The 18,894-nt window shown below is 44.7% G+C and overlaps 1 protein-coding gene across 1 annotated transcript; it reads left to right on the forward strand.

The window, feature by feature from the left end:
• Positions 1 to 1,505: 1,505 nt before the first annotated feature.
• Positions 1,506 to 18,396, forward strand: LOC146758106 (myosin-binding protein C, fast-type-like). The gene is made up of 3 exons (XM_085518672.1): positions 1,506 to 1,598; positions 17,758 to 17,911; positions 18,122 to 18,396. Exons 1-3 carry the CDS (start codon positions 1,506 to 1,508, stop codon positions 18,394 to 18,396), a joined length of 522 nt encoding a protein of 173 aa, XP_085374798.1.
• The last annotated feature ends 498 nt before the right edge of the window (positions 18,397 to 18,894 follow it).

The raw sequence follows: 18,894 nt of genomic DNA on the forward strand, positions 1-18,894 counted from the left end.
GGGCTGTGTACCGGGGGCTCACTCTGTGGATTACGCAATGGGCTACCCAGGAATGGACTATCCACGCCCGACCGATTTGGGGTAAAGACATGTGGGTAGACATTTGGAATACGGTCAAAAACAGGACAGTATGTGTCTACCATGTCTCTGGTCATCAACCCTTGCAGTCACCAGGAAATGATGAAGCTGACACACTGGCCCGAATCCGATGGATTGAGAATTCACAATCTGAAAATATTGCCCGTTGGTTACATCAGAAGCTACGGCATGCTGGACAGAAGATAATGTGGGCAGCTGCTAAAGCATGGGGGCTGCCTGTACAACTATCTGATATCGTTCAAGCATGTCAGGATTGCGATGCTTGCTCAAAGATGAGACCGAGACCGTTGCCTGAAACAACATCCCACATTGCTAGAGGATATAGTCCTTTTCAGAGATGGCAGGTCGACTACATTGGGCCCCTCCCTCGGTCTGAGGGGGCGAGATATGCCCTGACCTGCGTTGACACTGTAAGTGGACTGCTGCAAGCCTATCCTGTACCAAAGGCAAATCAAGCATACACAATTAAGGCACTTACTAAACTGATGTCTGCATACGGGACACCTCAAGTTATCGAGAGTGACCAAGGGACTCACTTCACTGGAGCGATGATACAGCGCTGGGCAGAAGAAAACAACATTGAATGGCGATTCCACCTGCCATATAACCCAACAGGGGCAGGCCTTATTGAACGTTATAATGGTATCCTTAAGGCTGCCCTGAAAACAGACTCTCAGTCCCTGCAGGGGTGGACAAAAAGATTATATGAAACCGTGTGGGACCTGAATGAAAGACCTCGGGATGGCAGACCCAGTGCCCTGAAAATGTTACAAACTATATGGGCTGTTGTATTAGGCGAAATCGGACCCTCGGGATGTAACGTGATAGGCCCTCCCCTGCTGGGTCATGCATATGTAAAAAAGATAAGGATGAAACTGGATACCTATATAAGGGACCCTCACATTCCAATAAACGCCATTTTACCGCTCACCATAATGGTGTAACAAACAGCTGTGACTTGGTCGGGGCCGTCGATACACATTCACAAAGGGACTTGACTCTCCAGGTTACCAGATCGAGGTAACAAATGGTGCCCCGTGTGAGGAAAAGTCCTGGAGGTGAGTGTGCGACGGCTAAAACCGCGCTGACGGACGCGGTATCCACGGTTCGAGCCCGTGGAAGCACTCTCGGTGGGGTGCAAAGGGGAATGCAGCGCTGCGCCTATCCTACGGCCGATAGTTCGTAGAAGACCAGGAAGACTTCAGGTCTCTGGGTAAATGTATTCCGTCATTAGAGTAGTATTGCAACTTTGTAAAACCTACTATGGTAGGAAAGCTACGCCTTCTAAGAAGGACATTGCAGTCGTCATTAGTTGTCTTGAAAAGGAGAGGGAGCTTTCCTCTCCTCGGGTGATTTTGGATCACAATAAGTGGGACTCTTTAACTTTTTCGCTCTTTGAGCGCGCAATGAATGAGCAAAAAGCTTCTGAGCTCAAAACGTGGGCATTGGTGCTACGGGCATTGAAAACGGCTCGGAAAGAGGGGAAGACTGAAACTCAGGTTGGGACGGCGGAATGTGGGTCGGGAGGCTTTTTCTCTTGCAGATGTGAGGATTTGAAAGACAAAGACAAGGTGGCGCGAGCCATCCCGACCGCACCCATCACTCCGGCTGAACAACGAGCAGATGGCCCCGTCCAGCAGCATTCCACACATTCCACATCCTTATCTCTTGACCAGGAGAAGCCTTCCTCGGAGGCCCCATCACGGTATCCAAAGCAACCTGCGTTCCTTCGCCCATCCTTGGGGGTGGAGAAGGGGAGTGAGCAGGGGCGGGAGGATGGGTCCCTTCCTCGAGATGGGATGTGTTGTGGGTGTGGTTCCGCCCCGTGGGGCGGGGTGGATAGGACTAACCAAGATGGAAGCCAATCCGCATCAGCGGGGGCGGAGGCGGAGGCGTTCCTAGTCATCATAACCCTGCTGGTCCAGCTCTACCTGGGGGGAGGGAGAGGGGAGAACAAGAGCGACCAAATCTCGGATTGGTCAAAGATAAGGGAGGCATTCCTTTTTATCGTTAATTGGGGGCCCGGTCAGGGGGCCCCGGGCTCGAGTGGAGCCTCTGAAGCAGAAACAAGACCAGCTGACGAGCGAGCCACGGCAGCCCGAGTTGGAGTCGGTTAAACTCCTGCTGACAACTTGGAGGAGAGGAAGAATGCTTAGGATAAACTGTATTGATTATTGTCACTGTCTTTGTGATTGTTAAATGTTTATGGTATGTGAAAGTATAAATGCAAATGGTGTATGGAACTGTTAATGTTATAGGGATGTGTAAACATGAATGCTATATGGAAGTGGAATTATTAATGTTACATGGAAGTGTAATTGAGGGTTCGAGTAGTGGAATTGTGAAAAAAAAAAAAAAAAAAAAAAAAACAAAAAACGGGAAAAAGGTTACAGAAGAACAGTGAGTTAAAATATTGAATGTGACCTGCTCTAGCCAGAGAAGTTTAAGTGCCAGCAAGAGAATGCAAACCCCCGCGCTGCCCCCCCCCCTCACTGCTTACCCCCCGCCCCTCGGCTCCGCCGCTTGCGAAAGTAAACAAATCGTTACTTCTGAATGGGGACAAAAGCAAGACATTAGAAGTATCTCTTGCTAGTCGGAGCAAGAATGCCTTCATTTTCTCCCAATAATATACATATTGAGGGAACTAGGGTAGGGTTCTTGGACAAATTTGTTGATGGAGCTTGAAATTGTATGGAGGGGGAATTGTGGTGGTGGAGTTGGATGGAGTGGTGGCAGCCGTACTAGAGCAGGATCTGAAGATCCCAGGATGAGTTTTGCCCGTAGTGGGCTGAATGCAATGTGCACACAGCAGTGCAAAGATATTTGTTTTCTGACAGTTACAGGTGCATCTCACTCTATACTGCATCAAGACTTACTATATTACCCATAGATGATTTTTGTAACAATAGAAATAAGTGACTATAGCTGTCAATAACTTTTCTGAGTAGTTTGTATTGTAGAGAGATCTAATATAGTGGTTTGTTATCTTTTAAGAACAGGTGTTTCATCTGGGCTCTGTATCATGCACTGGCCATGCATATATGGAGTACATGTGAAAAAGCCTGCACAGGAGAGAATCTGTGATGGGTGAGAAAGGCAAAGTGCACTTTGAAGCAGGGGACGCCCTGCTGGCACTGCCTATCGCATCCACCACTACTGTGTTCCTTCTCTCTCCTTTTGGTGGTTTGCCACCTCATAGTTATCGATAAGTAATAATACATTAGCTTAGGAATTTTCATTTATAGAATTGTCTAAAATGAATGCTTGAATGAGTGTGTATATGTCAACTCAAAAAATTATGACGTTACATGTAATCTTCTGTTTAGTGTATTATCAGTGAAGGTTTTGATTGAGTGATGGTTATGTTAACATTTAAGTCCCCTGCAGCTCAGCGACACTGGGCCACTGCCATCGTGGTCCTTGGTGTGCTGCAACACATCAAGACAGACAATGGCTCGTGCTTCATCTCAAGATCTACTTAAGGAGCATTGGGGAATATCTCATTCAACAGGCATCCCTGGGAATTCCCAGGGACAAGAATTGTGGAAAGGGCCAACCGTCTCCTGAAGGACAAGATACGTGTCCTTGGGGAGGGGGAGGGTCACAGAGGTAGGATCCTGGTAGCCCAGCAGGCAGAAGTATTGGCACAGCATGTTATGCAATCAGTCATTTTGAACGAAGAGGTTATGCCACAATAAAGGACAGAGAATCGGGAAAAATTTTATGGATCCCATCGAGAAAAGTAAAATCTGATGCAGTGATCACCCAAAAGGGCGGTCTGGGAGAAACAGAAAACTAATCGAAAGCTGAGTACTTTTCTTTCAGGCATGCTGTTTTACAGAAAAGAGCTGCAATAGATTTCCTGCTGCTGGCTCAAGAGGCACAGGTGCAAGGACTTTGAATGAGAAAATGGAGTTCCAGCAGATATACGAGAAGCTTTGAGCAGAAGGATGAACTGTATAATATAGCCCAAGATGCCTTGAAAATACTAACTAAAGAACCACTAACATTATTAGACACTGCACCACATACCTCTGCATGTTTACGTCACTTTTTAAATAACTCACCACAAAAATTTATATAAGTACTAACACTTTTATATACTAGGATTAGGATTGGAGCTTGCGTTGTAACGGGGCATGGTTTTGTTAAGCATGGGGAGAGGGAGATGTTGTATTAGGCGAAATCGGACCCTCGGGATGTAACGTGATAGGCCCTCCCCTGCTGGGTCATGCATATGTAAAAAAGATAAGGATGAAACTGGATACCTATATAAGGGACCCTCACATTCCAATAAACGCCATTTTACCGCTCACCATAATGGTGTAACAAACAGCTGTGACTTGGTCGGGGCCGTCGATACACATTCACAAAGGGACTTGACTCTCCAGGTTACCAGATCGAGGTAACAATGGGCCTCCCCTCTTAGGATCCAAATTACAGGCACCGATAATAAGGTAAAACCGCAGGTTGGTACTGAAAATAATCTTCTGCTCCCTGCCCCTGAGAATTTAGAACCGGGAATCCATAAGATAAATTGGCCTTGGAAGGTGCAGGTAGGACCCAAATGGTGTGGCCTACTTGCACCTTGGGGGAGATTATTGGAGGTGGGAGGTTCAGTCACCCCCTCGGTGATAGGTACATGGCCTACTGACATCGTGGTCAATACTCCGGCCTTTTTTGCTAAAGGAACACCTATTATGTCCCTATGGCAGATCAAGACTCCTCCTCTGGTGCCAGATATAGTTATACAGCCACAGATATCTGGCCAGAGGGTATGGTATCGGAGGCCGGGACATAATCCAGTACAAGCAGAAGTATTGACCCAAGATAAGAATATGGCCTGTATCTTGCCCTGGAGGGCGGATCTTCCCCTCCTAGTACCCTTGAAACATCTATATTACTCCCCTTAAGATTGATTCTAAGCCTCTAGGACCATTACTCTGGACTGATGAAACGCAGACGGACCTGCACTTCAAGATGATTTGTCTCCGGTAACATCTATCAAGCACTGGCCCATGGAAGATCATAAACACCCATCCAATCATCATCATTTGAATAATATCAACATCTAATGCGATGGGAGATTGTATCAGCGTCGTGATTGGGTCTCTGTAATAAGGGGAACTCACCTAATCATTGGTTCACGTTGTGAAGGGGTGGAGTGTATGGGAGATCACAATGTGAACCACTGATTGATCAGCTGAGGCAAGTGTGGGGTCAGCTGTGGGAGCACAGGTGAAAGTTATGTAGCTGTGCTCCCTGGAGGGGTGGAGTTCGACTCCACCTCCTCTGAGACCTCATTTAAGGGCTGACCCTCACTGAGGCAGCATCTCTTGGAGATCGCTCACCAGGGAGGATCGCCTCAGCTCTGGTGAGTTCCCTTTTCCTTATATCTTCTGTATTTCTACCATTTTGCTTGTAATTGCTATCCTTGTTAATACCAGCATAGTTATTGCCAATACAGTCTGGATGGAATGAAGGGCATGAAATACTGATGTGCTCATCAAACGCTGCTTGTTAGCTTAGAGACAAGGTGTTGAATTGGTTTGTTCATGTATTGCAAACAGGTTACTTAGCTGCCTTCATTTTAGCTTCAGAAGAACATGTGCAGAATACAGAATTGATTAGAAGAAATAAGAACTGTCTGCATAGAACTTACTCTTTCCTTACACAGGAGAATCAAGCACACGTTTGTATGTGAGTACCTCCAGAGGTGAAACTTGATCCCCCAGATGTAATGAGCAGAGACATTACAATCAGTTCTAACTGTATCTTAATGCTGTGCTGAATAAGCCTGAGTCAGGATGTAAACCACTTTCTCTTTTTTTTTTCAGATGAAGCCATTAATTTTGTCAGCAAGTCCAAAACGACTCCAGAAATATCAGTCAGTCCTTCTGAAGACCTGGAGCTGGTGTGTGAGGTGTCAGCTGCAAGCGGAGCTGTCGTATAGAAGAAAGATCAAATAGAGGTGAAGCAGGACCAGAGGACAACCATCATCTCCCAGGGGACGCACCGCAAGCTCATGGTCAAAAATGTGACCCTGAAAGACCAAGGGAGCTACAGCTGTGAAACAAAAGATGACAAAGCAACATTCCAAGTGAAAGTCAGAGGTGAGAAAATGCTTGGAATCCCAGAGATAAAGGAACACTTCATTTTGTGTGTCTTGCATTTGGAGGATCAACTTACAGCCTCTCTGGTGCAAAACATTTTGGCTATAGGACTTTCTTTGTCATCTAGTGTCATAGCAACACTTTTCTACATGTGCTTTTCCATCCAGGAATGAATTACTGCAACAAACAATAGGCAAGGAGGGTAACTTGTGCAGCTCTTGTAGTCAGCTGGTGTCTGCAGGGTTACAGTGCAAGAGCACACCAGGCATGCAAGGAGTGAGAAAAGGGGAGGTGTTTGATGAGATCTGGTTACAAAATTTGAATGACACAATGAGGTGGAAAATGCCACTAATCAGACTCATAAATGGCCTGGGTTGCAAAGGCCCACAGTGCTCATCCAGTTCCAACCCCCTTCTTCCTATGTGCAGGGTTGCCAACCAGCAGCCCAGGCTGCCCAGAACCACATCCAGCCTGGCCTTGAATGCCTGCAGGGATGGAGCATCCACAGTCTCCTTGGGCAACCTGTTCTAGAGGGCCATTCCCTTCTGATTTACTGGAAATGTAGAGAGACATCAGAAGAAACAAAGAGAAGGGAGGAGGTTCAGCAGTGCATGCAGGTGTTCTAAATCTCATGTCCAAATCTGCTATCAGACTGCGAAATGTTTAGATTTATGATATGATATGAAATGATATGCCTATTCATTTCCCAAGGCAAAATAGAGGGGAAAGTATTTTCCTGTCTTAATGAGGCATCATGATGGTCCCTGTGAAGGGCAAGTATAATGAAAATGGGGAACTGGAGTAAGCTCTGCAGCAGACTACAGCAAAATGGTGTGACTGTTGTGATGTCCCTGCAGAGAAAGAAGACGTGTTTACAAACAAGGACAAGGTACAAAAGGAGGTGAAGGCTGCACTGACTCAAAATGCCACGCTGAGCTGCGAGGTGGCCCAGGAGAAGATGGAGGTGAAGTGGTACAAGGAGGGGAAACTGATCACCTCGAGCAAGAAGTTCAAGGTGGAGTCAGAGGGCAAACAGTGTCGGCTGGTGGTGATCCAGGTAGAGAAGAAAGATGCAGGGGAGTACAGCTGCGAGGCTGCTGGCCAGAAACTCACCTTCAAGATTCATGTCACAGGTGAGAGAGAACACATTTTGGCCTTTCATTCTAGAATGTTTTAGAAAACGGTCATTAGTTTGTAAGTTTTCCCTGCTATGCTTAAAATTTTTGGAGCTGAACTTTGGGGTGGTTAATTTCTGATGAGGAAATTGAACAAATTATTCTAAATACAGTTGTGAGGCAGCTCCATCTTTTAAAATCTTCAGGAATTTCCTTTTGCTGTGGGAATGAGGCCATAGACAAGAAAGTTCTGATTGCACTTCTCCATTCCCACGTGCCTGTACCACTAGAACAACTCTGCAATGCAGCTGCGTCTCAGGAAGTTTCAGAACAGGGGCTTTGTGTCAAGCACTAGGGGGTGTGCTCTATGTAACATGTTTTTGTCTTGGAAGGGCTCATTTAGCATGGGAGAGAATACTACAGGAATGTTTTGTATAAGTTGATGTTTTGAAGACATAAGTAAATGGCAGCTAGGGGACGAAAGAGTCATGAGAGTCATACAAGAAGCATCACAGAATGCCTTTTGTTGGAAGGGACCTGGAGGATCATCCAGTTCCAATCTCTGTCCTGGAAAGGAACACATTCTTTGAGACTAGGTTGCTCTAACACCCATCCAGCCTAGACTTGAATGTTTTCAGGGATGGGGCATCCATAAATTGCACAACTTCTCTCCACATCATTCTCTTGGGGCATCAGACTGGGAGAACTGATTCATTTTTCTGACTCCTTCCCCAAAACCTGCTCTTCTTTCAAGAGGCCAAACTAATGTATCTCTCTCTTTTCAGAGCCAGAATTTGTATTTACAAACAAGGAGAAGGTACAGAAGGTGGTGAAGGCTGCAACAACAGAAAAATGCCACGCTGAGCTGCGAGGTGGCCCAGGAGAAGATGGAGGTTGTCATCAATTTATAAGCAATGAGCCAATAATGTTCCAATTATAAACTTTTATTAATTGTAGCGGGTAAAACTAAAAGGCAATTCAGCGCTGGGCGACAGGGGGATTATTGTTCCTCCAACTGCCGCGCCGTCCCGTCCCTTGCAACTTCTTTTGTATTGTCCATCCTGAGCGTATTGTCCTTTAATTGGTCGGTTGTGATCGTGCGACTTGGTGTGTCGTTCCTTGGTTGGTCCTTCCGTGGAACTTTGTATCCATCGGGGCGCGCTTTGCCTGTAACTACGCAGAGTACACAATCTACCCATAAAATTAGAGTGTTCTGCAACCTTTGTGGCCTCCATATTCCACCATTATATCCCGGTCCTAATGAACAAGCACTCCACCACAATGCTACCACATCCTGGTCTTAATGAGCAAACATTTTATCACAGAGGTCAAGTGATAAAAGGAGGGGAAACTGATCACCTCGAGCAAGAAGTTCAAGGTAGAGTCAGAGGGCAAACAGCGTCGGCTGGTGGTGAGCCAGGTGGAGAAGAAAGATGCAGGGGAGTACAGCTGCGAGGCTGCTGGCCAGAAACTCACCTTCAAGATTCATGTCACAGGTAAGACAGGTGTTGTATGAAATACAGCAGAGAACAGTAAAGTAAAATCTAGTTTCTATTATACTGCACCTGGATCACTGTAGTCTGTGCTGAGGTTTTTTCCCTAGACTTGATTGCCTGGGTTTGTAGAAAGTATTTGGTTTCAGTATGACACAAAGACCTGTTTCAGTCTGTCTGTAGAGCAATAATTAGTAATATATGTACAGTGGAAGTAATATTCAAGATATTATTCAAATCTCTCCTGTGCCTGAGATCCCAAACTGTAATTCTTGTTCACCGAAACATTTGACTAAGATAAGTATGTGCAGTGAGGCTGGAGTGCATGTTCTACATGCAGCCTTTCATGGCAGGAGAAGCAGGAACTTCTCCTAGTAGTACACTGCCTTTTTACTATGCCTTTATGTTGGAGGCTGCATCTGGATAGGTGAGTCTGCTACTCACAGTAAGAGACCTGGTAGAGCTGACTATTGCCAGAGCTCAAAGTAAGATAGATATCTGCAAATCACACACAAAGAACAAAGGACTGCGTTGGTGAGCATATTTCCTTTGTGCCTTTGACAGTCACAGTTGTGGCAATGGTAGAGGCCATGAGGAGTCTGTTCAGGAAGCCAGGAGTACTGTTCTGGGTCATGAAAAGGCAGTCAGTGGTTTGACTATCACATGTTTATGTGTTTTGATGTTTCACAGTGGGTCTTAAGTAAAAGGAACTGAGGTTTTGGTTGCCTGCAGGACAGATGTTCTTTTGGGTTCAATATGTTTGCATAGTGACTTGCAACCATGGGACTGGTGTTCAAGGACCCTCTTGGTTCCTTCAGTTCCTAGGTTCTTTCTTGCCTAGATTTGACACTTTGTTTCAACAGAAGAGCTGATATTCTCTAGTGAAGGCTATTAGTTTGGGCACAAGTGGTAACCTAAACCTGTTCCAACCTGTACATACAAACCTGCAAGTTGGTCTCATTTCGGTCCCTCAGTCAATACTTTTTCTTTTCTTCCCTCAGAGCCAAAACCTGTGTTTATAAACCAGGAGCAGGTGCAGAAAGAGGTGAGTGCTGCCCTGGCAGCAAGTGCCTCCCTCAGCTGTGAAGTAGCACAGGATCCAACAGAAGTAAAATGGTACAAGGATGGAAGACTGCTTGCCTCCTCCAGAAAGTTCAGAATGGAATCTGTGGGCAAAACACGGCGTCTGGTTGTGGAGCAGCTGGAGAAGAAAGATGCTGGAGAATACATCTGCGAGGCTGCTGGCCAGAAGATGACCTTCAAGTTGGAAACAACTGGTGAGCATTCGCTTTGGGAGCACTAAGCAGCTTTTTATGTGGCTTAGAGGAAGACTGGCTGTCTTCTACCCTGTGGGCATGGAACAGCCACAATTCCCCCCGGAACAACATCAATGACCCACACCACAAGTTGGATTCTCCTTTTTAATGTAGTGGTAGCGAGGTGAAAATCTGGCTGTGGAATATTTTTGACTAAGGAACTTCTACTTTAATTTCTAGATGCGCTGAATTACCCTCTGGAGTGTCTTTCTGAATATATAAGCAACCATGGGTGACTATGATCCTGATTTATATCTAGGTTCAGGCTTACTTTTTCAGTTAGGTTAGATCAATAGCTCCAGAGAAGATAGGGAAATACAGCAGTTCACTGATACCATGTGTCAGAAGAATGCAGCTCAGTGCTGGGCAGTTTGCTGCTTCATTCCCTCTTACAAGTTGCACCCAAGGCTGGAAAAGACCACTGAGATAGCTGAGTCCAACCCAGCCCACCCTCACTGGACTTACTAACCACGTCCCCAGTGCCACATACCCGTGGCTCTTGAGCACCTCCAGTGACTGCGGTATATCAGCGTGGTTGCTTCAGTTGTGGGAGTTTTCAGACACTGGCTGTTGTTCTAGCGAGACAAAAAACCAAAACTGATGGAACAGTGTCTATACAGGAAGCAACTGGCTGTCCTGATGGCTGCCAACAGTTTTACACAAGGTGTGTCATGCAAGCTTGCATGAGTCTGGTTTAAAAACTTGCTGTTCTGATGGAAGGAGAGGATGTTGGTACAGGATAACTGCGGGATTTGTGCTCTCCCGACATCCAGTTGCAATCACAGCTTATTGTTGCTATAGAAAACAGCTTCTCTGTAGACAAATTGAGTTAGTTCCAATAAGTGGCTGAAGCCCTAAGTGATCCAAGGTGAAGCATGATCCAAACTGGAATTTAACTAATTGTAGTAGGGAATCCAAGCCTTAATGAGATGAGTTATTTAAAATATGAGTCCTCCATCTAAAACAGCATTGAACTCTTACTCTGGTTTATGATAGAAGTGAGAGTTTAACAGCAGAAGTCTGAAGTTATGCTCCATATTTCTCATCACTCAAGAGAATATTTGAATATATGAATTCCTTTGGCTATGTTAGAGCTCATAATGAGGTCAGCTGATGTTCTTTAAATGCTCGGAGTCTAGCAATGTGGGGAAGTGGACTGCTATTTGCTGTTGAGCTTTAGGCTAAGAAGCCTGATTTTAGAGGACTGTGGACTTCCCCTTTCCCTTCCCCTCTCCTCCCCTTCTCCCTGGACTGATCCCACATGGTTTGAGAATGATTTCAGATCAAGGTAAATGAGGAATCGCTGTGTGAAAACCTGTTGTTTTACTGCACTATAAGAGACACTTAGTCAAAAGACAAGTGTGTGTTCCAAGCTTGAGATTGCAGGAGATCCTAGAAACAACTCAGCTGCTCAAACCTGTAGTCTGGCTGAATCTTTTATTGTCAGTTTTGGTCAGGAGGAGATGCTTGAGTAAGACAAATAAAAGGTCACGGGTAAGTTGGTCCTTCTTGTGATATACTTCTAGGCTTTCATCAGGGAGAAGCTTAATTAGTCCAAATAATCATAGCAGAAACCACACCAAGAGCATGAGAGTGAAATTTATACTTTCTTGACGTGAAGGAAAATTTTACCTGGTTCTGCCATTCCCCAAATATTTGTTTCCTTATGACAAGAAGAACTTTGCAGAAGTAATTTTTTTTTTCAGTCTTGCGTGCAACACAAAAAGGGGTAAAATCTAGGAGGCCACCTGAAATGTTTTTTCCATCTGGAAGGATCCATTTAACAGCACCCATGGACCTGGTTATGAACAAAACTAAGTTCCCAACTAAATCCACATTCTTCTTTCTCCTTCTCAGAATTGCCTGTGAAAATCAGCAAACCATTGGCAGACAGTAGCGTCATTGAGAAGGACAAGGTCACATTTGAGTGTGAGCTGTCCAGGCCCAACATGGACGTCAAGTGGTTCAAGGTATGGCATGTAATGGTATTTTCCTTTCTGACTTCTCTGGAAATGAATGAGAGCCTTTAATTTCACTTCCAAGGGATGCGAGTCTGAGCTTTTCCTTGATAGCTTTTTCACTGCTCTCTTTTCTTTATGCTCTTTTATTTGCCCAGATCAGCACTCTTTGTTATTATGTCCTGAGTTCATTTATCAAGTTGAAATTGAAGTTTGTTTTGGTTTTATTGTGAACTTTTTAGGTCATGCTGCACAAAATATTGTTGGTTGAACTACAGTACAGTCTTGAGCTTCAAGTCTAACACAGAAATTCTCAGCCGGGATTTTGTAGCCTTGTTGTGAACTGGGTTTTTGGGGTGAAATCTCAGTTTTCTTTGCACCTGACAGTGTGAGAATTTGCTCTGGCACTTTGTGTACCGCCCTGGTGCTCAGCTGTTCCTTCCCTTACTTGGGGATAACGTCATTTATTCAAGGTGATGTCCAAACAGGCTTGTTAACAGTCCTCCGCAGTGCTTTAAGCTGTCATAGGTCAGCCAGAATTTATGCATGTTCTATAGCCATTCCTTCATGTTGAAAACACTGCACTGTGCTTAAGCTTCAGCATATGTTCCAGTAAGCACAGTTCCATTAATTCTAGGGGAGTGGGTGAATTAAGCATAGATCTGAAGGCTCCCTTTGCTCAGTGCAGAGATGGAAGGACTAATGGAGATCTGACTTGATATTTTCCCTTCTAGGATGGGAAGGAGCTCTGTCAAAGTAAAAAAGTGGGCATTACTTCCCAGGGAAATAAGAGAAGTCTCATTATTCACAAGTGTGAATATGAAGATCAGGGAACATCCACATGCTGAGCAGCCTAAGACAAGACATCAGCTACCCTAAAGGTTCATTTTATGTTTAACTGAAAGAGCAAATAAATCCTCTTGTGGTATTTTGCACCACGGGAAGAAATGCTTCATGGGCAGTTTGGGCATTTCTTGGTTAGTCCTTTTGGATACCTTTCTCTTTCTTCTTTATGCTCAAGACAGATTTTCCCTCCATGTGTTGCATTGGTTAAACCCCAGTTTGTAGCTCATCATTGGGCTCTGAAGCATCAGACTTGTTACTGAACACATGGGTCTGCTGTGCCCTGGTAGATGCCACCTTCCCAAGGGACGTATGAAAGGATGCTTTTTTCTGATTTCCTACTAGATGCTGTCCTCATGTGGCCACTTGGGTTCAGTGTTAGCATGAACATGAACATGTGTCCTGTCCCATGACTTTGGTGAACTCTCATTTTCTCTCTCATTCTGCAACCAGGTTGGGTTGCTGTTTCAGTACTGGCTGTTTTATGTAGCCATTCCATTTGTTCTGGTTTACGTTCTTTTTTATTTTCTTTTTTTCAGGCATCATTTCTATACAGTAGACAAAGCCAGCCTATTACATTTGATTTACAGTTTTTAGCTTTTGCTGGTAAGCATTTCAGCTCTCAGGCAGTTTTACCAACAGCTTTGAAGAGCTGAAATGAACCAGCCTGGACACGATGGTCTGTTTTTGTTGGTGTAATGAATTTATGAAGTTAAACTGATTGACCCCATAAGGTTTTACAGTGTATGACTCACGTCTGGCAGAGTTATCACAGCAATGAGTTTATATACTTAGCATTTCAGGAGGCAAATGGTTGGGGATACTCTTTCATTTGCTTGCGTCTCAGAGTGAATCACTAGTATGTGAACCATCCTTCATCTCCTTTGTATTGCTTCTGTGTGTGTCTGTGTGTGGTTTCCCCTGTGAATTTCATTCTTTCCAGTTATATGGAAGTTCTCTTTTGAGCAGTGAAATTAGATGTTCCATCATCAGTCATAATGGTAAAGCTGAGTTGCCACGTTATCTGTGTCCTTTCTGTCTGGCGTCTCAATAACTGCTGCCCCACCACAATATCTGCCTAATACTTCAGCTCCATGGATGCCTCCTTGTGCAAACTGAGAGCCTGTATTTGGTGTGCATAGATCTGGGCTTACATCTGTGCTGGTAAATGCACTAGTGCATGGGCTAAGCAGTCCTGCCTCCTGTGCTGTGGGCATTGAGATGGGGCTCCTACAAGCTGCCCATTGCAAGATATTTAGAAACTAATTGCTGCGGAGGTTTCCATCCTCTTTTCAGACTAACTAAAATTTGGTTAGTGGGATCAAAACAGAAGGGGCAGGGAGGGAGAGCTGACCAAGGACTACTGATGGAACAACTATGAATCCTTGGTTCCTCAGGATTCCCTGCATCAGCAGTTGGCAACAGGAGTAAGGGGGCTCAGGAGGACACTGTGGAGTAGTGTGAAAAATGAGCGAAGAGAGTTACTAATTGATGCCTCTTGGAAAGTAGTCCAAGAGTGGTCCTCTTCCTAAACTCTCCTCTTGTGTGTGGTTTTATCTTTATGAGGTGTTCATAACAAGTGATGTGTAGATCTCCCTTATCTCATAATGTCTTTGCCTGCCTGCAGTGAATATGCAGGATACTGGATCATATACCAGCTTCTTTGAATTACTGCTCATGTCAGGAGATAAAATCTGCCTATTCTTTGAACTAACACTGGCGAGGGTTAGTTATTCTGGCTACCGAGAGAATGACACAGCAGATTAAACTCTTTCATTTCCTTCTTTGTCAAATGCCTTTTCATCTAACTGTGTGTCCCATAGAAATTCAGAGCAGTGTTGGCTGAGGGAAGTGGAAATATTTATCTCCTGTGTGTATCTGCCACCCTATTTAGACATGCTGGCAGAGCGCAGAGATTGGAGGAGTTGGATTAGGCAGTAGTTTCCCTATTGCTCACAGAACCACTTTTTCTGTGGTCTCCCAGCTACCCTGTGCCCAGTGACCTATGCAAGATGGAGCGGAAAAGGCTCATTTTATGAACAAACAGGAACCTTTCTGGTCAGATTAATACCTGTGCTCTTTTAGAGAGATTTAGATACTAGAGATTTTAGGTACTGGAATAGGCTCCCCAGAAAGGTGGTTGAATCACCATCCCTGGTTGTGTTTAAGAGCCTTTTGGATGTGGTACTCAGGGATATGATTTAGTGTAGGGTTTTTAGAGTTAGGGTACTGGTTAGGCTGCGGTTGGACTTGATGATCTTCAATGTCTTTTCCAACCTGGGTAAATCTATGATTCTATGCAGGAACTCTTCTCCTGAGGTTAATCCAAGTTGTATCCAGGCCCTTCAGAAGGAAAGGGATATAGCAGCACAGAAATATGGCCTGATTCTGACATAACTAAATGCAGACCTGGAGAGTTAAAAGGGATTGTGTGATGTTCAAAGGATTTTGAAGCAAAGATGTCCCCTAGGTAAGATTTGTGGCTGACATTCCCCATACATTGTTTGTAGGCACACAAGCTAAGGAGAGACTAGTGATGAGCATGCAGAGAAGCCAATGGTTCAGACAGGTTTGTAGTGACACAACACTGTAGAGTTCTGTCTAGTTCTCCTTGGCATAGTTTGGAAAATAAAGATGAGGTAATTGGTGGTAACCAATATGGCTTCATCAAGGTCAAGCCATGTCTGACAAACTTGGTGGCCTTTCATGATGGAGTAACAGCATCAGTGGATAATGGGAGAGCAACTGACATCATCTACTTGGACTTGTGCAGAGCATTTGATCCCGTCCTGCATGACATCCTGGTCACCAAACTGGAGAAAAATGATTTTGATGGATGGACCAGTTGCAGGATAGGGAACTGTCTGGATGGTCACACTCAGAGAGCTGCAGTCAATAGCTCAGTGTCCAGGTGGAGGGTGGTGTTGGGACCAGTGTTATTTAACATTTTTGTAGGCAACATGGAGAGTGGAATCAAATGCAGCCTCAGCAAGTTTGCAGATGACACCAAGCTGAGCGGTGCTGTTGATGTGCTAGAGGGAAGGGATGCTACTCAGAGGGACCTGGACAGGCTGGAGAGGTGGGCCCTTGGCAGCCTCATGAACTTGAGTGTGGCCAAGTACAAGGCCCTGCACCTGGGTCAGGGCAATCCCAAGCACAGGCACAGGCTTAGAGGAGAATGATTTGAGAGAAGCCTTGACCCTGAGGAGAAGAGTTGGTGTGGAGGGAGGTGTCCCTGCCTATAGCAGGGGGACTGGAACTAAATGACCTTAAAGATTCAGTCAGTTCTATTGTTTTTCTACCCTTAATTTTGCTTGAAAGGTTTTAGAATAAATGAGATTCTGGTTTCCATGAAAACTGTTTGCAGGGAGCTCCATTGTAGCTAGTAGGTCTGTCTTTAAGTTCAAGGGCAATAATGCATTGACTGTGTTGAAGAGAGAAATGACTCAGGAATGGATGATGGTTTAGAATAAAACATAATCCTACTTATTTTCTATGCAAATATGTGTAAGGAAAAGATGCTGCACTCAGTTCTGGAAATACCCTGACAAATATATCTCTACTGTTTCACAGCTGGAGATATCAAGATTGTTAAAGCACTGGAAGATGTGGAAGTGAATGAATATGGGAGTGCATCTTTTGTCTGTGAGATTTCACACGATGAGGTTCAGACCCAGTGGTACAAAGAGGACAACAAGCTGAAGGCTGATGACAACATCAGAATGCAACAAGATGGTAGGGTGTAAGCGGGGGGTCTTTCTCCTGAGTGGGGGGTGGGTTGGAGATCAAGCATATAAGACATCTGAAATGAAGTGAAGAGGGTTCAGAAGCGAGTTCCCCTTTTGTTTTGGGACTGAGGTTTAGGTGGAACAAGTGACATGGTGGGATGCTTAGTGTGGGAAGTGTGATGCTATCCCACCATCCCACACTGCTGGGAGCAGGTAGGAAATGAGTGCAGTTATTTCCAAAGTGGGGGTGAACAGGGCAGTCAGTTCACCTCTCCAAAGAGGTTTTGTCTGACTGTGAGTGTGATCCTTCTGTATCAGATACTTTGAATTTGACGGTGGCCGCATTTGATCAGTCCTTGTAGAAGCCATGTTTAGATTCTGCTTTGGTCTGCTCCATTTCCAGTTCAAAGTCGTTGGACACTAAATGAGACAGCTGCATCTCAGTAAAAGATGTGTTTGAATAGCTGTGATGTGCTTACTATTCAGATTTACAGAGCTGAGGTTTTGTCCTTGGCTATAGCAAAGAAGTCAAATCAGGTGAAATTAATTGTATTTCTGAACTAGACAAGTTTAAGTTTGGTAGCACCTAAATTTGGTGCGGTTTGTCATTGATTTCATCTGAAAGAAACTTGCAGGCTTTTTATCTGCTGTTGTCCCCAGCGTAAGATTATCCATTCACATCCTAAAGTACTTGTTATATTTTCAACTCACTCTTATTTGAATAAAAGCCTCAACAATTGGGAGCAATTTAATAAGCACAGAACAAGAGCTGGACCTTGCATTTGGTAGATACTGTACAGTATTACTTCATAGAAATGTAGTCAATGGCATTCCCTATAGACAATCGTTTGTTTTATCTTTAGAGTCGTTCAAAGAACCATTGTGAACTTGACATTAATTGGAATGGAATACACGCAAGAGACTTTCCTCTTCTTCCAATTGTCCTCATCCTTTCTTCTCTTCCACCCCTGCTTTGCAGATTACCATATAGAAATCACCAGGAAGTTGGAGGACAAGACAGCTTTGGAACGTCATTCTGTCATCCTGTCCTGTGACTTCAGGCCTTCTCCAAAGGTTGTGAAATGGTTCAAGGGCCGCACACCCATCGAGCCCTCTGAGAAGTACAAGATCAAGAGGGATAAGCATTCAGTAGAGCTCAGAATTCTGAAGCTGAAGCCCGATGATGCTGGTGTGTACAAGTGCAAGGCAGGAATTGCAGAGACTGAGGCCACGCTGACAGCTGAAGGTATGAGCAGGGAGGGTGGCCTCTTCCATGTCCTATTTCACCTCAGATTTCTCTTCTTGAGGTTGACTTCTGCCGTTCTCTCCTGCTAACTTTATACATGTATTATCTTCACATAGATGATTACACAAAGATCATCTAGTCCAACCATTCTACCACATCCCAGTATGATTTATAGTAACAGTGGTAACAGTTCACCTTGTTTCCCCACAGCCCGCAATGTAGAAGTAACAAAGCACCTGCAGGATGTAGAAATTGAAGAAGAGAGCTCTGCTGTCTTCTCCTGCGAGCTGTCCCATAATGTCGAGGACGTGGAATGGTTCCTGAATGGCAACCTCCTTTACACCAACAATTACAATGACATCAAGAACGTTGGCAATTGCTGCACACTGACAATGAAGCAGGTTAAGCCTGAGGATGCTGGCACAGTGACAGTGAAGTCAGACAAGGTGTCAGAAAGCGCACCTGAAGGTGATAGGTGGGTCTGATCACACCCCTCCTGGATGTAAGAGATGCTAAGGAGCTCCAGTTCATTCTATTGTGCAGCAGTCCTGCTTCTAAAGCTGACCTCTCTGGGGTGACAAGTCATCAGAGGCTTTCTTCCAGTGGAAGGTTCCATTGCAGCAGATATCAAGGAAGGAGGATGGTTTTGGTGTCCTGCCAAAGCATTCCATTGCTTTTTATCATCATTTTACTTAACACAAGGAGAGTTACAGGAGCAATTTCTTTTACTGCTTCAGTAACATGCAGTGTCAATGCTGTTGTCTCCAAGGATTTATGACTGAAGGAGAGATCATTCAGTGTGTGTTTTGCCTCTGGGATGACTAATGACCAGGCTGTGAGCAACCTGATCTAGCTGTGAATGTCCCTTTTTATTGCAGGGGAGCTGGGCTAGATGGCCTTTAAGGGTCTCTTCCAATTCTAAGGAACTTGTGCCTGAAGTGCAGAAGTGGATGAATTATACCACTTCTTCATATCCTCCCCAT

Source organism: Coturnix japonica, chromosome 17 (assembly GCF_054131305.1).
Source record: "Coturnix japonica strain WE chromosome 17, WE-NBRP24, whole genome shotgun sequence".
In the NCBI taxonomy this organism is placed as follows: Eukaryota; Metazoa; Chordata; class Aves; order Galliformes; family Phasianidae; genus Coturnix; species Coturnix japonica.

What these genes read in the sequence shown, in the direction of transcription:
- LOC146758106 (XM_085518672.1), top strand. Translation starts at nt 1,506, where the DNA reads ATGAATGAGCAAAAAGCTTCTGAGCTCAAAACGTGGGCATTGGTGCTA. An exon ending in AGGGGAAGACTGAAACTCAG is followed by an intron (nt 1,599 to 17,757) that starts GTTGGGACGGCG and finishes AAATGGTTCAAG; the next exon opens with GGCCGCACACCCATCGAGCC. An exon ending in GGCCACGCTGACAGCTGAAG is followed by an intron (nt 17,912 to 18,121) that starts GTATGAGCAGGG and finishes GTTTCCCCACAG; the next exon opens with CCCGCAATGTAGAAGTAACA.